Source organism: Corapipo altera, unplaced genomic scaffold (assembly GCF_003945725.1).
Source record: "Corapipo altera isolate COAL_440 unplaced genomic scaffold, ASM394572v1 249, whole genome shotgun sequence".
NCBI classification, from domain to species: domain Eukaryota; kingdom Metazoa; phylum Chordata; class Aves; order Passeriformes; family Pipridae; genus Corapipo; species Corapipo altera.
Window position 1 is genome coordinate 146,015 of NW_020884982.1, and position 22,244 is coordinate 168,258.

General features: G+C 43.7%; 1 protein-coding gene across 1 annotated transcript in view; it reads right to left on the reverse strand.

The window, feature by feature from the left end:
- Positions 1 to 1,343: 1,343 nt before the first annotated feature.
- Positions 1,344 to 22,244, reverse strand: part of CCND2 (cyclin D2) — a 32,513-nt gene continuing 11,612 nt past the window's right edge. Inside the window, exons 4-5 of the mRNA XM_027665949.1 lie at positions 17,850 to 17,980; positions 1,344 to 5,408 (exon numbers count right to left, since the gene is read on the reverse strand). Of these exons, the coding sequence (XP_027521750.1) occupies positions 5,253 to 5,408; positions 17,850 to 17,980 (287 nt within the window). The 3' untranslated portion in view covers positions 1,344 to 5,252. The remainder of the gene's footprint in view (positions 5,409 to 17,849; positions 17,981 to 22,244) is intronic.

Genomic DNA, 22,244 nt, shown 5'->3' on the forward strand with positions numbered 1-22,244 from the left:
GAAAGATTCAGCAAGCTGTGGGGGTGAAGAAGCAGAGCATAGCCTCTTTCCCTGCCCTTCCAGCTTTGATTTGCTGACAGCACAGAGAAGGCTCTACCACAATTCTCTAATACCTGAATGCAACTACTCTGACTTTATACCTGCAAGGGGATGCAGAAAGGTGAGAGAGTGTATCAGCAATAGAGCTACAAAGCCATGTGGTTTTCCGGGCTTTTTCTTCCCCATGAAAAGTTAAAATAGACCTTTTCTACCTGCCTTTCCATCAACATTACATTTACTGAGGTGACTAATAATTTACAGGCATGAACAAGGTGGAGTTGGTGGGAAAATTACTAATCTATTGAAGAACTCCCACTGTCTTCCAGCAGGGAAAGAATTTCATTCTGCTTGTGCTGGTTGCATGAAATTTGATGGGAACTTTGCTTTTAGGGCAGCATGGAATAAAGAGCGACTACATAGTTACTGGACAAATTAAAAAACACACAGCAATTGCAATAGAAGAGTTTGAAGACTCCTGGAACAAGCATTCAGGATAAGTTCACTGAAACACAAAGGAAAATTCCCTGCATTTCTTGTCCCCACAGAAAAATTTTGGGAAATGTAAAATAAAAAATAACCTAACTTGTATTCTGAGATTGGAAACACCAAGCAATTATGTGTTTGGGTTTTTCTTCTGGAATCTTGGTGCTAAAGCTTTCTTTCCTTTTCCTCAGAAATTTCCTTAAACACAGGAGTCAGTCCAGCCTGTGCCCATCCAGTTGTTTTAAGCATGATTTTTCTGTGTTGTCCCTTCTTAAAATCCTTAGGCTGTACTTATATAAAGTATAGGATCGTGGTGGGCAGAGATTGTTTGCAGATGGTAAGGAGGTGACAACACAAAATACTTTCACAGGCCACACAGTAGTGAAACAAAAACCACCTAATTTTTGCAGTAGCATTCCAATGCAACAAATAACTGAGTGGGGATTTAAATCATATTTCAGTAGGTTGCAAAAACAGGCACTCCCATGTCCTTACAACGACTTTTCACCAGCTCCAGTTAATTCCGACAAAATGTTTTGATCCTGTAACTTACCTTTTAGGGCTTTGTTCTCCTTAAATCTCACTGGATTGTTTCACAGAAGAAACATGCCACGATTTGCCTATCCAGCAGGCAGGAAAGCTTGTTCCGTGATTGTGACACTCAACAGTGCACATTTTGTATGCCTGCTGACACCACCAATCCAGACCAGAGGCTTTACAATCACACTCTTTGCACCATCACAATCACACCCAGGAAAACACCATCATAAAGTGAGGAATGCAGCCAAATTCAGGGAAGGAATAAAAGCAAGGCAGGCAAATGTAGGTCAAGGTGAGTTTATTGTCCATACAGCATACCTAATCCCGCCAAAACACTTGTCTTAGAACCATCTTTAAACTAGTCAAAACAACAGGTTATTAATAAAAATGACAACACTGAACAAAGACCTTTTAAAAGGTAATCAAGACTACACCGTATCAGAGTCTTATCCATTGAAAACAACCTTGTGTACTTTCTAAATACTTTTTGTTTACCCTGATGTCTACTACCACACTTTCTAGCATCCCCTGACCACATAAACATCCACACCTCTTAAAGAGCACATTTGTGAGAGAATAACATTGACTTGATATGGCATCACACTCAATAAAGCAAAAAAAAAAAAAAAACCAAACCAAAAAAAAAAAACCCAAAGAAGTTTGAGAACAGAAACTGTGCAACCGAGACTGATTTCTGAGGTACATGAGAACATGGTAATAAACATAGTGGAAAAAATCCAGTGGCCAGGTGGCTTGCTGAGTAATGAAGAGCCATCCAATTACTCAAGCACAAATCATCGACATTGACATGGGATTAATCATTTTTCTCTTTCACGAGCATGTGGGAAATACAAATAAATACACTATGAGGTGTTCCTACACTACAGGAACGGGAGGGAGGGGAAAATCATCACAAAGTACCATAAACAGGAAGCTGAGAGAGAAATGCTTTTAGCAATTCTGCCAATCCTTTGGCACCTGGGAAGGCATAATCAGCACCACCTTATTTTTTTTTAATCAGTCAACTGGAAGGTTTAGGATTTCTGCAATTCGGGGGGAGGGGGACGCTCACACCTCATTTGCAATAACAGGGCACTCCCTTTAACATCTGTCAGAAGAGAGCGCTAGACAGTAATTTTATTCTGGAAGCTACTCTGAAAACACTCAAGTTCTAGGTTTTCCAGACTTTAAAACATACAGTAACCAGGTGGTCCCTGTGAGGGACTGGGGCCAGCACAGGGACCCTGTCAGGGACTGGGAATGCTCCTTCCAGCACAACCGGATCTGACCTCGGTGGTGGCCTTCAGCCCCTTTCTTGGGGTGTGATCCTGCAGGGATCACCCCTGTGATCCCAAAGGACCAGGGCATGCAGGAGACGAAGAGCAAGGGCAGGCACCCTAAATACTAGTGCTGCCAACACCTGACCTCCAGCACAGAGGGGAGCAAACCATACAAACACGATGAACATGGTGCCAGCGCTCATGCCATGACAGAGAGGCCATCCCACCATGTGGGACCTTCTGGCACATGCAACCACATTTGCTGTCTGGGAGTGGTGTGATCTGTCACATACAAGCTGCGTGGAGTCTGGCTTCAACAACATTAACTATTTTTTTCCTCCAGGAGAGACACTGTCGCTGAACTCCAGGCGCTCCCAGCGCGGAACATCAAGGCGGGAGGTGAGGACAAGGCTGTGCCCACCAGCGACTTTGGGAAAGATGGACCAGCCAGTGGAGAGTCAATGCATTTTTTCCACTATGACAAGAATACCAAAGATAAAAAGGAGCCAGTGCCCCGCCTTGGCTGCTTGCAACCCCTCTCCAGTGCGGACAGAGCGCGGGCCCCGGGGCGAAACCAAACTGTCACTGTGTGAGGTATTGTGAAAATGGGAACCATTTGTTTTGTCCAGCAAACCTGAGGTAAGTATACCATCTTTGCAGGATGTGATAAGGAAGGAAAGGGAAAAGAAAAAAAAAAAAAGAAAGAAGGAAAAAAATAAAATAAAAAAAATAATCATGAACACGCTATTAGGAAAAAAAAACGACTGTACAGGGCATTTCCAGTAAATCAAAAGAACTCATCATATCTCCACTTAACCATCTACTTCAGGATTTGAAATTTAAGCAGTAAAATAATATATTATAAAAATGTTTATAAAATAGCAGCACACTCAGTGAAACAATACAGCTAAGTACTGTTAATGTGAATAAGAATGAAACAAATCATAGCTTCTTAGCAGCGCAAAAAAAAAAAAAACAAAACCAAAAAACCCCCCAAAACCAAAAAAAATCCCAACAAAACCTTAGAATCTTACTCCATTTTTCTACCCTCATCTAGCCAAATATGGCTGAGTCCATACATATAATTTTCTTCGAAGTAGCATGTTCTTTCTGGATTTTTTTCTTAAAAATGCAAACATTAACATTTCAAACCAACAGCTTCATATTGGATATCTGCAAACTGTTAATACATTTGTGCAAAAAAAAAAAAAAAAAAAACAACAAGTTGCTCCAACTCCTTTTGCCATCTAAATGCCTCTTTGTTACAGGTGGAGCAGGAAAATAAATTCAAGTACACTGAATACACCTTTGTAATAAAACTCCAAGTCACACACCTCGATGTTTCCCATCATGTCTGTTGCACCAGGAATGTTCTTGCCTTGTCCACAGATGAGCATGAAGGTGGTTATTAAGATCCTTCTGTGACACTGAACAATACAGATGGTCAGGCTTTTTTCCGGAATGTCATGACAGGAATGTCATCTGAAGTGGGTATTGGTATTTCCAGCAACACCTCAACTAACCAAGTACACCAAATACTGGAAAATATTGACTATAAAAAGCTATAGGCCTTGTTTTTGTGTCTTCTTTCTCTTTTTTTCCTTTTTTTTTCTTTTTTTTTTCTGGTTTTTTTTTTTTCCTCCTCGGCAAAATTGTCATAAACCATCTCATTTAATCCCTTAGGAACAATTTTCAAAGTGCTTTTCGAATGAAATGGTTTACAAAAAATGCTCACTGTGGATCAGTAAAGTTAATGAAATGCTGAAAAAGTGTGCGGGGGTGGTGGGGGAAGATGGGAAGGTAGACGAGGGATCAAACCAAATCTCATCTTCTTTAACACAGTGAGGTTTATGTCAAAAAGGAAGATGGACAGAGCATCATTTAAATGTCTTTATGGCCAAGCTAAGAAGCTGCCAGAAGTTAACAATGATGTGAAGCATTAGCACTGGAAAGGAATATAATGCTTTTCATAGGTGATCCACCACATCTTGCAATCCAAAGGTTGGAAGTGGTCTAATTAGAGCCAACCACTTGAGATTAATGCATGCATTTCCCCCACTGAACATCGACACTCAATAACTTTGGCTTGGCCCACAGCTGGGTAAACGGAATTGCCCTTATGCCAAAGATGCTGCTGTGTTTAGAATGAACCATTTCTGAAGGAGAAGTAGAAAAAAGTCAAGAGGGGAGAGGGGAAGCTGAGAAAAAAAGAAAAAAGAAAAATAAATCAACTAAAAATAAAAACCGAAAAACACCTGCTCTTCTGGCTGGTAAAATAAAGCATCTTCTTTCTTAGGTAGCAGCTACCACAGACAGCAAGAGTAAACAAAACTAACATACAGAGATCCAACAAACACTTCTGACTAATAACAGAGGTGACAGATCAGCAAATCTCTTCTGCATTCAAAATGGTTCAATTGCTTTGGGGATCTTTTCCCACTTTGCCCTAAACCCCTTATTCTATTGCTTTGCAATCTAGTCAAGCCATAAAATCGCACACACGATTCCTTTCTTAAATCTAAAAAAGGGGTGTATGCACTAGGTCATAATACACAGACAAGTATACTCTACTTTGTTCCCACAAATGCAGGCTTACATTGATCTAGCTACTTTGTATGCTTTTATAAGCATTTAATATCACTGATACATAATCAAATAGCAATTACCAAATATATTGTGGGATTCCCTTCTGTAGAACATCACAGGCACCAAATGCTTTTTTTTCATCATTCAGTTTTTGTTTTGTCTTTTTTTTTGTTGTTTCTTTCTTTCTTTGTTTTTTTTTTGCCTAAAAGAGGTTTAAATATGCTCTATGTGGGAGCAGATTAAAAAAAAAAAAATCACTCTAAAAATAATAACAAAAATAAACTGGGCTGGGAGGAGCAAGCGTGACTTTGTGTGGTGATGTCCTCACAGGTTGATATCCCTCACATCTGTGGGAGTGCTGGCCTGGTCCAGTTCATCCACCGTCTTGGAAGGATTGCTTTGCTGCTGCTGCTGCCGGACTTGCTGAAGGCTGTTTACTAGCACCGCCTCGATCTGTTCCTGACAAGCTTTAAGGCAGTCCTAGACAGAAAGCAAATTGATGTGTTAGTGGAGACAAGGCAGGGTTTTTTTCTTTACAGGGTTTTTTTCCTTACTGGGCACTAGTCAGAAAAGCATCAATCTGGTGTTCCCCCAAGGAGCGTCTGCTCTGATGCAAAATGACCTTGAATTCTCACGGGCAATCTCTGTGTGCAAACTGCTTGGGTTAAACAGTGTTAATGCCATATTTATTAGACTCTAAATCTTAATATTTTACTGGTCCTTGCTCAACAGATTGCCCAGAGAAGCTGCAGATGTCCATCGCTGGAAGTGTTCAAGGCCAGACTGGGATGGGCTCTGAGCAACCAGGGATAGTGGAAGGTGTCCCTGCCTATGGCAGGGGGTTGGAACTGGGTGACCTTCAAGATCCCTTCCAACCCAGGCCATTCTATGATTCTATGATTTGTGTGGTCTTCTTGAGCAGGAAAAAAAGCAAGGAAATGAAGGGTATATGATTTTTTTCATTTTCCTATGCAGGGTTAAGTTATCTGAGAGGGAGCAGAGCCTGACTCCCACCTGGCTACAACCTCCTTTCACGGAGTTGTAGAGAGTGAGAAGGTCTCCCCTGAGCGTCCTTTTCTGCAGGTTAAACACTCCCAGCTCCCTCAGATGCTCCTCATAAGACTTACTCTCCAAACCCTTCCCCAGCTCTGTTGCCCTTCTCCGGACACACTGGTACTGGCTCCTCCAGTGCCCAGTACAGAAGGGCAATCCCTGCCCTGGTCCTGCTGGCCGCACTGTTGCTGATAGAATTTGTTCTCTGAGCACATTCTAGAGAAGAAAAGTGATTTCAGCAGCAAAGGAGGAGGAAATGTAGCGTGTGCTCTTCACTCTGAGAGCAGGACTATTTTAACAGCCCTAGGAATAGTTATTGGCAATAATTCATAGAAGACAATAAAGCAAAGACTAGATACTAGAAAAATATGTAAGTCAAAAACACACAACCAAGCCTCAGAAGCCACTGTATTTCAAACTATACTACATAACACTCAGAGAAACAGCAGGATACACAAATGTGGGAACCTTGTGCATCAGGAGTCTGACAATAAACATGAGGCATAAATACAGAAATAACTGAGAAGGATTCACCACACTTAAACTTGACACAGCATTAAGAAGATGACTATTAAAATATTTACTGGATTTTCCATATTCTTTATAACACACTGGAAGACCAAATAATATGGTTTTAAAAAAAAAAAAAAGGCGTGAGAAAACACTGACAAACAATTATAGCAGAAATTGAAAAATAAAACCCGAGTTGTGACTGTATAAACACAATTACATGCGGTGGGCTGGGAGTATCAATATGACACTGTGTAGGTTGCCACGTGGTGCTGTGATAAATGGCATTTTCTAAAAGCAGTCCTTCTATAACACTGGAAAAGGTACTAACAATGCAAAAACTTCCTGCAGTCTCAGTCTGCCTGAGAGCTGGGACTCTCCCAAAAACTTCAGAGAGCAGAGAAACAAAGGTTTTGGAAGGAGGATTTTTACAGCACAGCCCTGGCAGGGGCAGTGAGACTCAGCATCACCATTCCCACTTTCAGGCAGAGGAGCTGAAGAGCAGAGCTGGGCACTGAGCTCCACAGGGTTCCATAGGTGCTTGGGAATCCTCTGTGGGATGCTGCAGCATCGCTGAGGAGATGGGCTCTGACCAACACCCCCCACTTTCCCAATGCAATATCAGGTTATTTTGGAGATGTTCGACATATTCATGTATGGAGGTTTGATTTGTCTGGGGAAACATGCCAAGGGAGGAGGATCTCTTCTGCTGATTACACTGATGCTTGTGATGGGTGCAATTAGCTTGTGAACACCCATTTTTCTTGGCTCCTGTCCTCTCCTTGTCCTGAAACTGGCAAAATCTACCAGAAACTCAGCTAAAAAAAATCCTTTGTTATTAGCATGGGCAGGTTTTAAGTCCATCATAACCTGTAAGAGGGCAATGGCAAAAAGTCACTTCATGGGTCAAGACATTTTTCAGTGTCTTACCCACCCATTTGGAGACTCTTGTAACAGACTACACTCATAATGCACTTTTTTTTTTGTTATAAGAATGCTTTCTTTTAAATCACAGTGATGCACAATTTCAAAATATTTTGTCCTCCTGAAAACAAGCCAGATTTTTTTAAAGCAGCTTCAGACCGAAAAGCTTAATGAGGCAATTTCCTTGCAGCCAGGCCTGGGGAAGGAAGGGTGGTGACAGGAGGAACATAAGGCTTAAGCATTTGGAGTCCGCTTTGTCAGTTCCTAAACACCCTTAGATATGATCATTTACACCATTGCTATACAAACTTCTGATGGGCAACATGATGATTCATTTAATGTATGAAGATGCTAAAATCTCTAGGTAACCCTATGGAGAAATTGGGTCATTTCTTATGTCTTCATTTTGTACATAAAATCAATTAAGGGGCCTCGACTGGAATTGCCACATGGATTTTATTTCATATGGGAATCCATAGGCCACTGTGTATTATTTCTCTGGTCTACACTTTGAACTTAAAATAATGTACCACTGAACTCTTTAAAACAAAGAAACTTATGGTAAAATGCATTCAGCATGAAATAGCTTCCCAAAAAAGTGTTTCCATTTGCATACTGAAGCTCCTTGGATGTTAATCTCACAGGTGAAAGGAAAAAAACCCCCTAATTTACAGTATATTACCAGCTCAGTTGTCATAGTGTGATAAGGCAAGTGGCTTTATTTTATGAATGGGGGCACCACTGGAACTTTCTGTCAATTCAAAGTTCAGTGACATACAAAATACAAAAAAACCATCAGGACAAACAACCTGGCATTCCCATGACAAAGTTTTTTTAACCCTTCCTAGTTTCATGGGGATCTGCTGTATGTGTACATATTTTACTGGTGGGCTTTCATTTTGCTCTAGATCCCCCTGACAAGAGAAAATTAAAGCTTTACAAATGTATCAAAGAAACAAAACATGAATTGCATTGTTTTCAGCAAATCTTCCTTGAAAAAACACTGTAATGCACTGCAGAAGTGGCCCCAGATTTTCCAGTAAAGGGACTGGGCCATTCCTTCAGAATACTGCAGGGTTGCCTTTGTTGTTTTTTATAAAAAACTTAAAGTGTGTGTCACATGGATTAACTTCCCCATTCTTCTATATGGTCTAGTAGTTTTAATGATTAAAATAGTTCTGGTACTTTCCATTCCATAGTTTTATTTTTACTTCAGCATGTACAGAACTAAAAAGGCAATTAACTTTTGGGGTGTTGTGTTTTTTTTATTTTCTGAAACTTTCATCCCTAGGTGATTTTACTAGCACACTTGAAATGTATTTGAAGGACAAGAAAAGCTTTTCTGTGTCTGATGAGGGATAGCTTCATGGCTGTGATGGAAATGCTGGCAGTGAAAATAACTGGAAGGAGGAATCAGCAGCTCTATGGCATGATCTACTTATTCAAGTCAATAAGAATTGAAGATTTCAATTTCCATTCATGACAATCTTGAAAGAAAGCACAACCACTAGAAAAGATCCTGCAGCATATTCTACGTAATTAGTTTTCCTGAACTTTTCTACACCTCTGTAACTCCTATACTGGCCCCTAGCTTTCAGTTTTAAACTGGAATTTACAGTTCACTGGCAAGCTATGAGGGAAAGCCACTCTGAGTTAACTAACAGGCTCTTACTTTGCACTGGCAATTACTGGGATTTTCAGTCACGATGGCTCCAAGCTCCAGGAGCAGCCTGTGACCCACATCCTCTCCATCTTGCAAAATCAAGGCTGGATTGATAAATTAAAATGAAAAAAAAAAAAAAGAAAAAAAAAGGGGAGGATATTGAAGAGGCATTTTAGAGTTGGTTTAGGAACTTGGCTTGGGTTTCTGCCATAGACTTTATCCGGCTGGTTTCAAGTCTTCCTTGGCCCCCCACCCAAATAGTCCCCTTTGGATGATGGTGCTCCCTGCATCAGACCCCACCCCACCTGAGCAGCAGTGTCCTTCTCCACAAAGAAGATCACTCCTCTCAAATGCCAATAATGGAGGGCTATCACAAGAAGGTAAACTATTTCAGTCACACCTCTTCTACCTCCTTCTTCCTTCTGAATCTGTCCAGAGCTTCCGTGAGCATACAGGGACTGCAGTTGTGTATTTACTACACCTACTCCCACCTCCCTGCTCCAGCAGAGTCATCTCAGAGCACATGGCACAGGATTGTGTCCAGACAGCTCTGGAATATGCCCAGTGAGGGAGACTCCACACCCTCTCTGGGCAATCTGTTCAGTGCTTGGTCACTGCACAGCAAAGAAGTTCTTCCTCATGTCCAGCTGGAACTTCCTGGGCATCAGTTCCTGCCCGTGGCCTCTTGTCCCATTGCTGAGCACCCCTGAGTCCATCCTCTGTCCCCTCCCTGCAGACACCGACACACATTGATGAGGTCCCCTCTCAGTGTCTCTGCTCGAGGCTGAACAGCCCCAGCTCCCTCAGCCTTTCCTCCTCAGGGAGATGTTCCAGTCCCTGAATCATCTCTGCAGCCTCTGCTGGAGCCACTCCAGGAGCTCCATGTCCCTCCTGTCCTGATGAGCCCAGGACTGGACACAGCACTCCAGATGTGCCTCACAGGGCTGAGGAGAGGGGCAGGATCACCCCTCTCAACCTGCTAGGAATGCTCTTTCCAATGCACCCCAGGATCCCATTAGGTGCTCCCTGACTTTGGCCAGCAGGAAGACATGCCTTATAGAAGGAATGAACTCAGCTCTGGTCTGTTCCACAGTGCCTCAGGACACAGTGCTTTTTGTATTGTGATTTTTAGATTCCCCTTTAGCACCTCAGTTTGGGTCTTGCCTGAGAGAAGAAATAAAAAAGCTTACCCCAGAAAGCACCTTAATCTTTGTCTGCTTATTAGAAACTAAATTTAGGGAAACATCTGGGTACATGGAAACTATCTGAACCTTGCAGCAATGCAGCCTTTGCCCACCCAAGATGGCACTCATTTAAGAATCCAGAGAAAATACATTATGGCAGCATTTAAGGAAGAAAACAAAGACTGCAAAAGTACTGTTTAACAAGGTTAAAATATTCTGCTAAATTTAAATATTGCTTAGCCCTTGACAAGATCTTACCTATGTGGTGAGGGGTTGTGCATCAGGAACCACGGAATAAATAAGGCCAAAGCTTGAGCCAGTTAAAAATCAAGCTGAGGACAATCCCACTTGATGCCGAAGTGGATCATTTCCCAAGGCCTTCCAAAAGCCAAATGCAACCCTACCCTCCTTTACAATCAGCTGCTGAAGAGTAACAGTAGGGCTGTTGTTATATATACATACAAGCAATATAGACATACAAAATATATGTATGCAAACAATGCAAAACACTGAGCTATAACTCTACTGGACATTCTTTGATGCCCCTGCATTTCCCGACTGGATTTAGGACCCTAGATCCAAACCCCAGGTGCTTGGCTGAGTGCTCCAAGCCCCAAAGCTGGCAATGCTTAAAACACCTTCCGGCATTTTTGTGTTAAAGGATGGTTGGTCTTCCACATATACATTAATTAATTCACAAATTAACACCCCGATCTCTTCCTCTTGCTTAAAACTAATTGCAAAAGGGAAATCAGGAAAAGACTGTTTTTCACCTGGTATGATAAATGGGAAGGATGCTGGATATATCTGAAGTGACAATATGGTTCACAGGTCATGTATGCATTGCTTGGATGATCTAAGAAAGCAGCAATCATACATGCATTAAAGAGTTGGGGTTTACATAAATTCCAACGTGGAACGCTTCATTTGTACTCCTGACTACAAAAGGAGGCCTGGATTCCTCCACTGGTTCCCATTTAAGCCCCAGTTCAAACCTCTCCAGAGCAGATGCTTCACTGTTGACATAAACAGGGATTCCTTCCCAAAGTGGAGCCTTTGTATGCCGAGTGCTGGTCCTTGAGCTCGCCAGCACTCTCCAGAGCGAGAGCCTGGAAAGCTGCTGTAGGAATATCATATCCATTTACTCTATTTACTGTATCACAGTGATCTCACAGCTCACGGATGCAGTTTAAAAACAAAATTCTTTTCCCTCCTAAATGTGTGGTTTTGCTACTGTAACAAAGAGCATCAATCACAGATAAGTGTCTATGTCTCTTTTTCCACCTGCAAGTACAGAAAAGCAGTGTGCTGTTCCAAAGGGCATTTCATGCGGACTAACAAGGACATCTCATCTTAAGAACAACCCCAAAAAAACCTCATCTATGCCAGAATTTCTCCACCTACTACTGCTACATTACTGCAATGATGCAATAAATAAGGTGACTAGCATTAAGCATGTGAAAGATGGGACATTTTTCTCTGCAATCTTTAGGCCTTTCCAGCACTTTCACCAGTGTTCTTTCTAGATTCAGTTTCACTGTTTGCTTCAACAGTCAGTTTGTTGGTTTCCTGTTGCTCCTCTGGGTTATTTCTCACTGCAGTAGGAGAGAACAATGTTTTTAGGACAGGGAAAAAGTGAGAGCAAAGCCAAAACACCAGCAGGGTGATCCAGGGGCAGAGTACCTGGAATGGTACTCCCTGCTCAGTGTGACTTGGGATTTCAAGCTCTGTCAAATAGGTAATACTTTGCAGCTGTGAAAAGCTGGGAATTTTACCCTGCTGTAACAAACACCCGGAGGGTTTATTGAGAAAGGGGGTTTTAAAAAAGCTGTGACAACCTGCCTGTGTCACATAGAACTGAGTGAGGATTCCCCGCCAGGGGTCGAGGGCCAGTCTCCGACCAGACTCTCTATGGCCTGTGAGCTCCCCTGGCTGTGGAGCCGGTTCCTCAGGGTTCCTCAGGGGGCCTGGCTTCCTCGGAGCGCCGTATTTATGAATGGATCTGACGGAACTCCGCCATGAGCCCGCGGTGTAACTGCATCACCCCATTGTTGCTACACACGCACAGCACTCACTAGGGAACAAAAAGCTGAATGAAACGGAGCAGCTGCCAACTCAGGCAAAGACAACTTAGGAAACTATCTCATTCTTCCTTTCTTTTAGAGGCTATTTTGCCTGTTGTTTCCTTGCATACAAAATGCGGTCTGCAACAAATAAGGCAGGATAAGATACAGCGAGTCCTGTTTCTTGGTTCCAAAACCACAGGCCCTGAACACTACAAAGGAAGGGATAAATGGTGTATGTGCTGTAGGGACAATGTTCAATTGCGACCCATTCAAGATAGATTTCCATGATTTTACACTGCAGCTCAACAGAAACTGAATTCTTGAGCATGGGGGTTCCGAATTTTGTTTCTGGGCAGAAATTTGCAGGGATCTTTAGGAAGGGACTGGGGGACAAAAAAAATCCCAGCACAGACATATGTCTGTGGCACACAGAAGTGGAGACATTTTAAATGCCGTTTATTGTGGGTCCAGTCTTCAAAACAGCCCCACTCCACATATTCAATGGCTCACAGCCAGCTTGTTCAACAGGACCTAAAGAAAATCTTGATTCCTTATTTTCTTTCTACCTCAGGCCTTTAAATATGCTTTGGATTTTCCAAACAACTCAATACACACCAGTTTCCATCTGGAAACAGACTTTTAAAAAGGAATTGTGCCCACCTACAGGCCTACACATTGTCTCTGCCTGAAAACCTCTTCCCAGCTGCTGAAGCTGGGGAAGGACAACTCCTTGTGGCATCTGGATGCGACCTTGAGAGCTGGGCTCAGAGAAGATGCTCCTCTTGTGCACATACAACCCCTTCATCACACACAGTGGACCCGACTAGCCCCTCTGGTGACCATGGTGCTACAAGCTTATTAAACAGATACTATCAGCTTCATTTGGGATGTAACCTTGTTGGCTTTTGTCAGTGATGTAACCCTGAAAAAATTTTTAATATGATATAACAGTTTCAACATTTCTACTTGGCCTCATAGAAAAGAGACTGAAGGGGCCTTTGGAGGTCTAAGACTTAGTTGTGTGCCTTGTTCTCACTGACTTAAGCCTACAAAATTCTGGTCCAAGGTGAAGATTTTCATCTACCTACCTCTGTAGTGGTTTCTCCAGCTCCTCAGAAACCTTATTCTATTTCTCCTCTAGGAGGAGATCTGGGGGCCCAGACCAAATTCCCTGCAAGCAGAAACCAGGCCAGGGCACACTTGCCCTGGACATGATTTGTAGGAACACTCCCAGGCGTGCCCAGGGAGACAGCTCCCAGACCCAAGGCTAGCAAGCTGACATACTGAACTGATGGATGGCTGCTCATCCAGGAAGTGAAAGGATGGATTTACCCAACACAGGTCTGTGGCAAAGCAGAATACTGATTGCAAGGCCTTAAAATGTGCCCTGCCCACTCAGCTATCCTTCCTCACATCTCATACTTATGCTCAGCAGGGATGCTGGTATCCTCCTCCGAAGCATGGAGCTCCACCAGGGACAGGATACTGCTCCCACTGGAATGCTGGTCTGGGATGCTATGGAAATTCCTGACTTCCTGAGTTGTTTGTTTTTCCATTGCAATGACCCACCAAGAGATGCACAGGGAGCTCCACGGTTTCCTGTGAGTAGGTCTGTTAACTCTTTGCCCACCAGCCTCTCCTCGGCAAGCAACAAAAAAGGGAATGTTCCCACCCCCTGGCAGGAGAACAGAATGGAACATGCTATCCCCATCCTGCAGAGCTGTGTGAAGTCAGAATCACATAACCACAGAATGGTTTGGATTGGGAAGGACCTTAAAGATCATCCAGTTCCAACTCCCTGCCATGGGCAGGGAAACCTTCCACTATCCCAGGTCACTCAGAGCCCCATCCGTCCTGGCCTTGGACACTTCCAGGGATGGGGCATCCACAGCTTCTCTGGGTAATCTGTGCCAGGGCCTCACCATCCCCACATGGAAGAATTTCTTCCATATAGCTAAACTAAATTTCCCCTGTTTCAGTCTGAAACCACTCCCCCTTGTCCTGTCACTACAATTCCTGAGGTAAAGTCCCTCCCCGGCTTCCCTTGAGGCCCTTTCAGATACTGGAAGGTGCTGTGAGGCCTCCACACAACCTTCTCTTCTCCAGGCTGAACATCCCCAACTTTCTCAGCCTGGCTTCATAGGGGAGGTGCTCCAATCCCCTTATCAACTTCATGGCCTCCTCTGGACTTGCTCCAACAGTTCCATGTCCTTATGTTGAGGACAACCTATAGGTGTCCAGGGAGGGTCTCATGGGGGCAGAGTAGAGGGGGCAAATCACCTCCCTAAGTTATGTGGGACTAGCTCTCAATGACTCTTTGGGACAATAACAACCACAAAAGGCAACTCAAATACACCATGCAGAGCTACTTTCACTACCCCTAAGGCTACTGAGCTTCTCAGCTCCTCCAACAGCAGCTCCCCGGTGTTTATTTTGGTAGGGGGAAGGAGTAATGAAACCAAGGTTTGCATGGCCCTGTTGTCACTGTTTCTCCAGGCTGTGATTTACCCTTCGCCAAACAGCCCAGGGCACCGATTTATCAGAAATAACTGTTATCTTTAGAATGACATTGACAGGATGCTTTGTACAATCCTGTCTAAAGTCTGGAGCGCAGCTTTGGGTTCCTACAAGGATATCCAACACCAATGTGTCTCAAACAACCAACGTGTTGGTCGCTTGCTTACCCAACAGCTGGGCTCTAAATTACATGTTGTTTATTAATAACACATTTTTTGGTCTAATTCTTGATGAAATATACATTAAAAACATTCATTTTAGCACTAAACGCCAAACTCTAGTGTAAATCTAGAGTAACTCCATTGATTTCAGCCTCCTGCTTTATGCTGCTATTTCCCAGCAAATAGACTGCACCCTTAAATTATCATTATAAACCACTCAAAGTTCAGAAGAGCTCACTGCAGTTAAGCTGCATCAGGGTTTCATTATCACTCTCTCTTTTCATATGCTTGGAGCTTTGAAGCTGAAATTTTTCATAGAATCACAGAATTATGATTCTATGAAAAATTTCATGCTTCACCTCGGACAGTGACATCTTTTGAAAAGCCAATAGGAAAGTCCTATCATCTGTTCCCCCATGCTAAGCAACCACACACTCCAAAGCCAAAAAGGATCAGAAGGCCCCAGCACCATCTGGCTTGGGAAGGACTCTCCCCCAGCCTCCTGATGGTTCCTGTGCCACGAGGCACAGGGGGGCAAGAAGTTTTTGCTCTGTAGAGCTGTAATTTCTGTGAGTTCCCCTGCTTTTCTACCATGTGATGCTCCTGAAGCCCAGGAACTCTCACTTCCCCGTCTTCCCTAACCTCCCCATTGAAAACAAAATCATTCACAGAGTGACAAGGAATTAATTGTGTCACTGCAAGAACAGCTCTCAGGCATCAGAAATTAGGAAGTGAGAGAACTGAATCTGTTCATTCAACTTTAATTAAGTCCTAGTGTAAAATACATTACAATAGTCTTTAGTCTTTATTAACACAGCCTTGGGCTAACTCTTACACAATCTAGCCAGTACATTTTTTTCCAACAATACATTTTACACATGAGGCTGGTATTACTACCTATTGCTAAGACTGCCCCTGAAACCATGTTTTCAGTTGTTTCTTTCTCTCTCAAGTGTTAACATGTGGGATGAAAGTTTCCAGTCCTGGGCCCTTCTGCATTTTTCCAATGCAGAAGTCACGAAGGAAATTTCTACCAAAATATTTCTCCCAAATCCAAATAGTTGGCTAATGAAAAATACATTGTTTTGTCCAAGTTAAAAATTTTGGTTGCTTTCGGTTGGACTGAGACTTCAAAGCTTGCAGGGAGTTAAGGTCACAACGGAAACACCTTGAAAAAAAATGACAGCACCTCCAACTTCTGCAGAGACTTCTATTTCTTAGCAATTAAATTATCCAGGAGCTCCTTTTATACCAAGTGTGCTCCGATTTGGGGACTGAAACTCTTCTCCATTGTCTGTGCTGCTGGGGGCTGACCCCAGGAGCAAAGGGAAGAAAGTTTGTCTCTACCCAGTGCCAACAGATATTTGGAAAGGAGATGAGACTAGTAAAACATTCAGAGTTCTTTGTTATTTGGCAAGAGTGTCTTTTTGATTTTTTCTGAAGGAACATAGTCTCAGTTGGAAAGATTTTCACCAGGATGACAAAAAGTAAATTTCTGACAAAAAAATCTGCTAAATTTAAAAGGTGTAAAGAAATTTTCAATTAAAAAAAAAGCCCACTTTGTTTTATCCTAGTAATTTAAGAACTATTGAGCTATTGTGGTAGGTATTTGCTTTCAGACTGAAACAATCTGGGTAAAAAAATTCAACACAGGAGATAAAAGTATGTCCAATCTGCAAGATGCTGCAAAAGGGCCTTACACTCAATTCTCTCAGCCTTTCCACACAGCAGAGGTGCTCTTCTTCTGGACTCGCTCCAAAAATGTCAATGTCCTTGCTGTTGGAGCGAGTGCAGAGGAGGCACCAAGATGATCAGAGGCATGGAGCAGCTCTGCTGTGAGGAAAGGCTGAGAGAGTTGGGATTGTTCAGCCTGGAGAAGAAAAGCTTTGGGGGGACCTAATTGTGGCCTTCCAGGACCTGAAGAGAGCCCACAAGGAAGATGGGGAGAGACTTTTTCCAAGGGCCTGGAGTGACAGGAGAAGGGCGAATGGCTTCAAACTGACAGAGAGCAGGTTTAGATTGGATATTAGGAAGAAATTCTTCCCTGAGAGGGTGGGGAGGCCCTGGCACAGGTTGCCCAGAGAAGCTGTGGCTGCCCCATTCCTGGAAGTGTCCAAGGCCAGGTTGGATGGGGCTCTGAGCAACCTGGGCTAGTGGAAGGTGTCCCTGCCCATGGCAGGGAGTTGGAACTGGATGATCTTTAAGGTCCCTTCCAACACAGGCCATTCCATGATTCTATGATTTGCACTCTAAGCATTCAGAATTAGAAATGTCCCTTTTTTTGTGCAAATCCAGTTCCAATCAAAAGACATGGGAAGCCACAGAACTGCACTTGAAAATTAGGATCATATCGAAAATCCGATCGTAAGAAAAAAAGACTTATCCTTTTTCGGTAAACTAGACTACTTATTCAATTCCTTCAAGCCAACTATTTTTAGATGATACCTCAACGAGGGCCAGAAGAGCAGTTTTCAAGGCTGCAAACACAGGACCAACACCACCACAAGACCTCCTGGTTTACTTTATACCCCCAGGGAATGCTACCTGCCTGCTCGCCCCATCGCTCAGGGTACCCAAGAGGGCTTTAGTGCTGGACCACCAGCCAGGGCAGGAAGAACAGCCTCTCCCCACCAAGCTGCTGAACCAGTAAGGGTGAATAAAAATTGATCCCTGGAGTCCACAGAACTTTAGAGATTCAAAAGCTGGTTCCATGTCTGCAAGTCAGTTCGGAAGCATCACTCCGCCTTGCTCCACTGAGCTTTAAGGATCAGGACAGGTTTCATGGTCTGGTGTTCCACTGTGCCCTGAGAAGTGAAAGGAGGAAAGGAATGTGGGACACTCACCACATCTGTGTTTGTGATCTTGGCCAGGAGGTCCGTGAGGCTGTCCCCATCATCGAGCTGAAGGCCACAGATGGCTGCTCCCACACTTCCAGTTGCTATCATTGATGGTGGGTACATGGCAAAGTTAAAATCTGCAAGAACAGATCTGGGAATTAGTCCAAGCCCAGACCAAGAAAAGCTGCAAAACATCAGAGGCAAGCAACATAAAAAAAACCACACCCAGGAATAAAACCCGGGGAAGGAGAAGAAAGGGAAAAGTGCCACTCTTTTTGGTCCTGTGGAGCTCATTAGTCACACTGCTCATCACAAGCAGTCAAAGGAGGGGGAACAGACCTGCAAATTAAAATGGAAATGCAGTTCAGTCTTTTATTCTCACTGATGCATAAAGTAAACCTGGACAATTTTTAATAGTCTTTCCTTAGTTTTAAAGAAAAGGAAAGAGAAGAAGGAGGCTTTCTGTAATTTATGTCAGAAATTTGGGTCTTGGTCACATTAGACCTCTCTGTATAACTGGAAAACTAACTGGAATAAGGTATCACAAAGGACCAAAATGAGATTTTTAATCACGTCAATTTTTAAAGACTTAATTAATTCGAGCATTTAAAGACCTGCCCGGGAAAGAGATTTTAATTAACAGTTCATCTTTACTACCTTAGCAATTAGGAAGTGAGAACACTTAAAGCCCATAGCTACGTAATCAAAGGAAAAAAAAAAGATCCCATTTGTCATTACTACTATTTCTTAATAAACAAGTTGAAAATACATTTCAGAACTTCCTCTCACCCATCTGTGAAATCAGAAGAGAAAATCAGATAAAATCCTGTGGTCTTTATATAACAATTTTATGGTTTAGGATGCTGCCAAAGGACCTGGTTTATCACCATGCCTTACTAAAGACCATTTTCAGATCTTCTACATCACTGACATATTCCTAAAATTAAATTTGATTTTCAAGTTCTTTGGCTCAACAATAACTCATTAACAAACCTTCCTCTACTAGTTTTCAGCTGGGGAGACTGGAGGCGAATGCAGAGTAAAGCAAAGCAATACTTAATATGAAATAAACCACCAGCAATCTATTCAGTCTATAGAAACAGACTGTTCCAGAAAACTGCCCAACTGCAGATCCCAAATCTTCTCTCTGCATCCAGCACAAATTCTGTAACCCTGTTGATGCCTCAGTAACCACTCAAGTTTTAGACACATGGAGAGTTGTTCTCAGCCTCCTAGACTCAGAGCTGGCAGATACTTCAAGAGCTGTGGAGACAGCATGTTCTTCTCCAGGCTGGAATATGTCCCTGGGATTGAAGTATTCCAGTAAGAATGGGACTTGAGTCATAGCATTCATTCAGACGGACTGGAACAGGATGGAGAATTTAGAAGTATGGAGAGAAAAGGAGGAGTTGGAATCCTGACATGAATTTATCTGTCTCACAAAGTCACCAGGAGGTGATCACCTGCAAGCCCACCACTGCACATGGCTTCCTACCAGGGGAGCTCGGCAGACATCACACTCTGACAAACACTTCAAAAGAAACAAATTCCCACTGAGTGAAGCAAGGAATATAGACTGCCATTATTCTAAAAATAATAATTATGCACTATTATCATAGTAAGAACCCACTGTACCCATGAAAGCTGATTCTTGGAAATGAAATTATACTGACCCCGCCGATGAGAGTCAACAGGAGAGCCTTGACTCCTCAGTGCAGGACACAGCCCTGAGGATGCTGATCTCAGCAAGGTAACGGGAATTGCAATTCCATGATTGCACTTTCCCCCAGCCACTCATGGTGCCCCTCGGGGCTCAGTGTTGGAGCCATTTCTCTTTGATATCTTTACCAATGACTTGGACGAGGGGATTGAGTGCTCAGTAAGTTTGTGGATCACACCAAGTCAGGTGGGAATGCTCTGGGACAGGAAGGCTCTGCAGAGGGATCTGGACAGGCTGGGGCTCAGACCAACAGCATGAGGTTCAACAAGACCCAGTGCTGGATCCTGCCCTTGGGTCACAACAACCCCCTGCAGCTCCAGGCTGGGGCAGAGGGACTGGAAAGTGCCCGTCGGGAAAGGCCCTGGGGGTGCTGGTGACAGTAGCTGGACATGAGCCCAGGTGTGCCCAGGGGGGCAAGAGGCCAATGGCACCCGGCTTGGATCAACAATAGTGTGGCAGCAGGACCAGGGCAGGGATTGTCCCCCTGCACTGGGCACTGGTGAGGTCAAACCTCAAATCCTGTGTCCAGTTCTGGGCCCCTCACTACAAGGACACTGAAGGGCTGGAGCGTGTCCAAGGAAGGGCAACAGATCTGGGGAAAGCTCGGGAGAACAGGTTTTATGAAGGGTGGCCAAAGGAGTTAAGGGTGTTTAGCCTGAAGAAAAGGAGGCTCAGGGAAGACCTTATTCCTCTCTACAACTACCTGAAAGGAAGCTGAAGCCAAGTGGGGGTTGGGCTCTTCTCCCACGGAACAAGGGACCAGACAAGAGGAAATGGCCTCCGGTTGCACCAAGAGAAGTTTGGATATTAGGAAAAATCCCTTCAGGATGGTCAGGCATTGGAACAGGCTCCCCAGGGAAGTGGTGGAGTCACAATCCCTGGAAGTCTTCAAAAATGTGTGGATGTGGCACTTGGGGATATGATTTAGTGGTGAACATGGGGGTGCTGGGTTAGTGGTTGGACTCAATGATCTGAGAGGTCTTTTCCAACCTTAATGATTCTGTGATCAAAACTGTTTTCACATTTACCTCCTGTGGATTTATACAAACCAGTATACACCAGTTTACGGAAGTCCAACAAGAAGAGCAGGAATGGTTCAAGGACTCTGATAACAATAACAAGAGGTTTTTATAAAGGCTGCAAGTGTTTATGTGCCTGAGTGAACTGTCCGGTGTCCTCCTGATCCACAGAGCAAATAACCAAAACCTGTAAAACTTAAGAATGGTCAAACATATATGGAGCACACCTTGCATCCCCAAAATCCGCTCTGATCTACACTGAGTGGTTCCTCAGTAATCCCACTAATCTCTTCAGAAAAGGGATAAATTAAAACAGACTACATGTACATGAGTCTGTTTTCCTCTAGCATATGCTGTATTTCCTGGGGATTGCAAATCCCATGTGCTATTATTGGTGTGAACAAGGCTTCACTTGGCCAATGTGGCCCTAAGTTGGGAAGCAACTGCTGTGTTTGATCTTTGGGCTTTACCAAACTGTCTCTTAGTTATACAGGTAGCAATGGACTGTCCACGATTTACCCCTCTTCGTCTCGAGATTCAGGAAAGTTGTAGAAAGATGATGAGAAACCTCTCAAACTCTGCCAGTGTTTTCACAATCCCTACTGAAGCTATGATGTAGTGGGTGAGAACTAAACCACACCCTGTGCCACCCCTCCTTTGAGCCAGCAGCAGGCAGAAATGGACTCACTCAGAGGCTGGGATGGACCCACACCCTCATTCGTAGTCACCAAGGAGCAGCTTCACCCAGATCTGAGCGGCTGGTGGGGAACCCCAAGCAGGAAGCTCCCATGTCCTGCACTCAGTGCTCACCACCAGGCTCAGCAGAGGACACAGGTCCAGCCTGCCCTCTGAACTTCCCCACCTAATAAGGGCTTGCCCCAAGACCTCCACGTTATCCCGACAGTGGTGTTCCCGTGGCTGATTTTACATCTACTCCCAGAAACTGTCTTCCTAGGAAGCTGAATAAAGAGGCACAGTGTCCCTGCCAACTAGCACTGCTGTAGGTCTGCTTCCACGTGGGGTCACATGCGAACATTTCTATGCCCAATAACCTTGTTAGTTCCCTTAATGTCATTCATAATGCAAATGAGACAGCGAGCAAATGGCCAGAGGCCCAGAGTGACTAAAGCTCAGCATCCAGAAAGTCTTACATCGCCTCTAGCTCTAAACTAACTTCCCTCCATAACAAGCACCATAAACTTGGCTATCAAAGCTACACATGCCCAGTCTTTGTTGTACAACAGGCAGCGATTTGTATCACTGGCTTCTATTTTTAGCATATTAATTAACTACTGCAACTGGTGAGGCAAGTGTCTCCAACTGGAGAGTGTGGCACCATTGTCTGGAGTCATCACCTCATCTTGAGCTATTGAAAATCATGGCAGTGACCCTCCTGCTGATATGAATTTAACCTGACATGCCCACAAAGGAATGGGGGGTGGTGCACCAATTTTGTGCACATGGTTCTCCACATCACCCTGGACCCTATTAGTGTGGAAAGAGCTCACTGAAAGAAAAGGAGCCACATTGTGCTGGGCCACCTAGAGGGTTGAATAGAAAAGGCTGAGGAAAAGAGCAGGCAGCAGAATAAAGGCCATAATTAACATATTTCCATATTCAAGCAAAGCAATAACTACGTGAAGTGTTTGTCAAGGTGCAGTG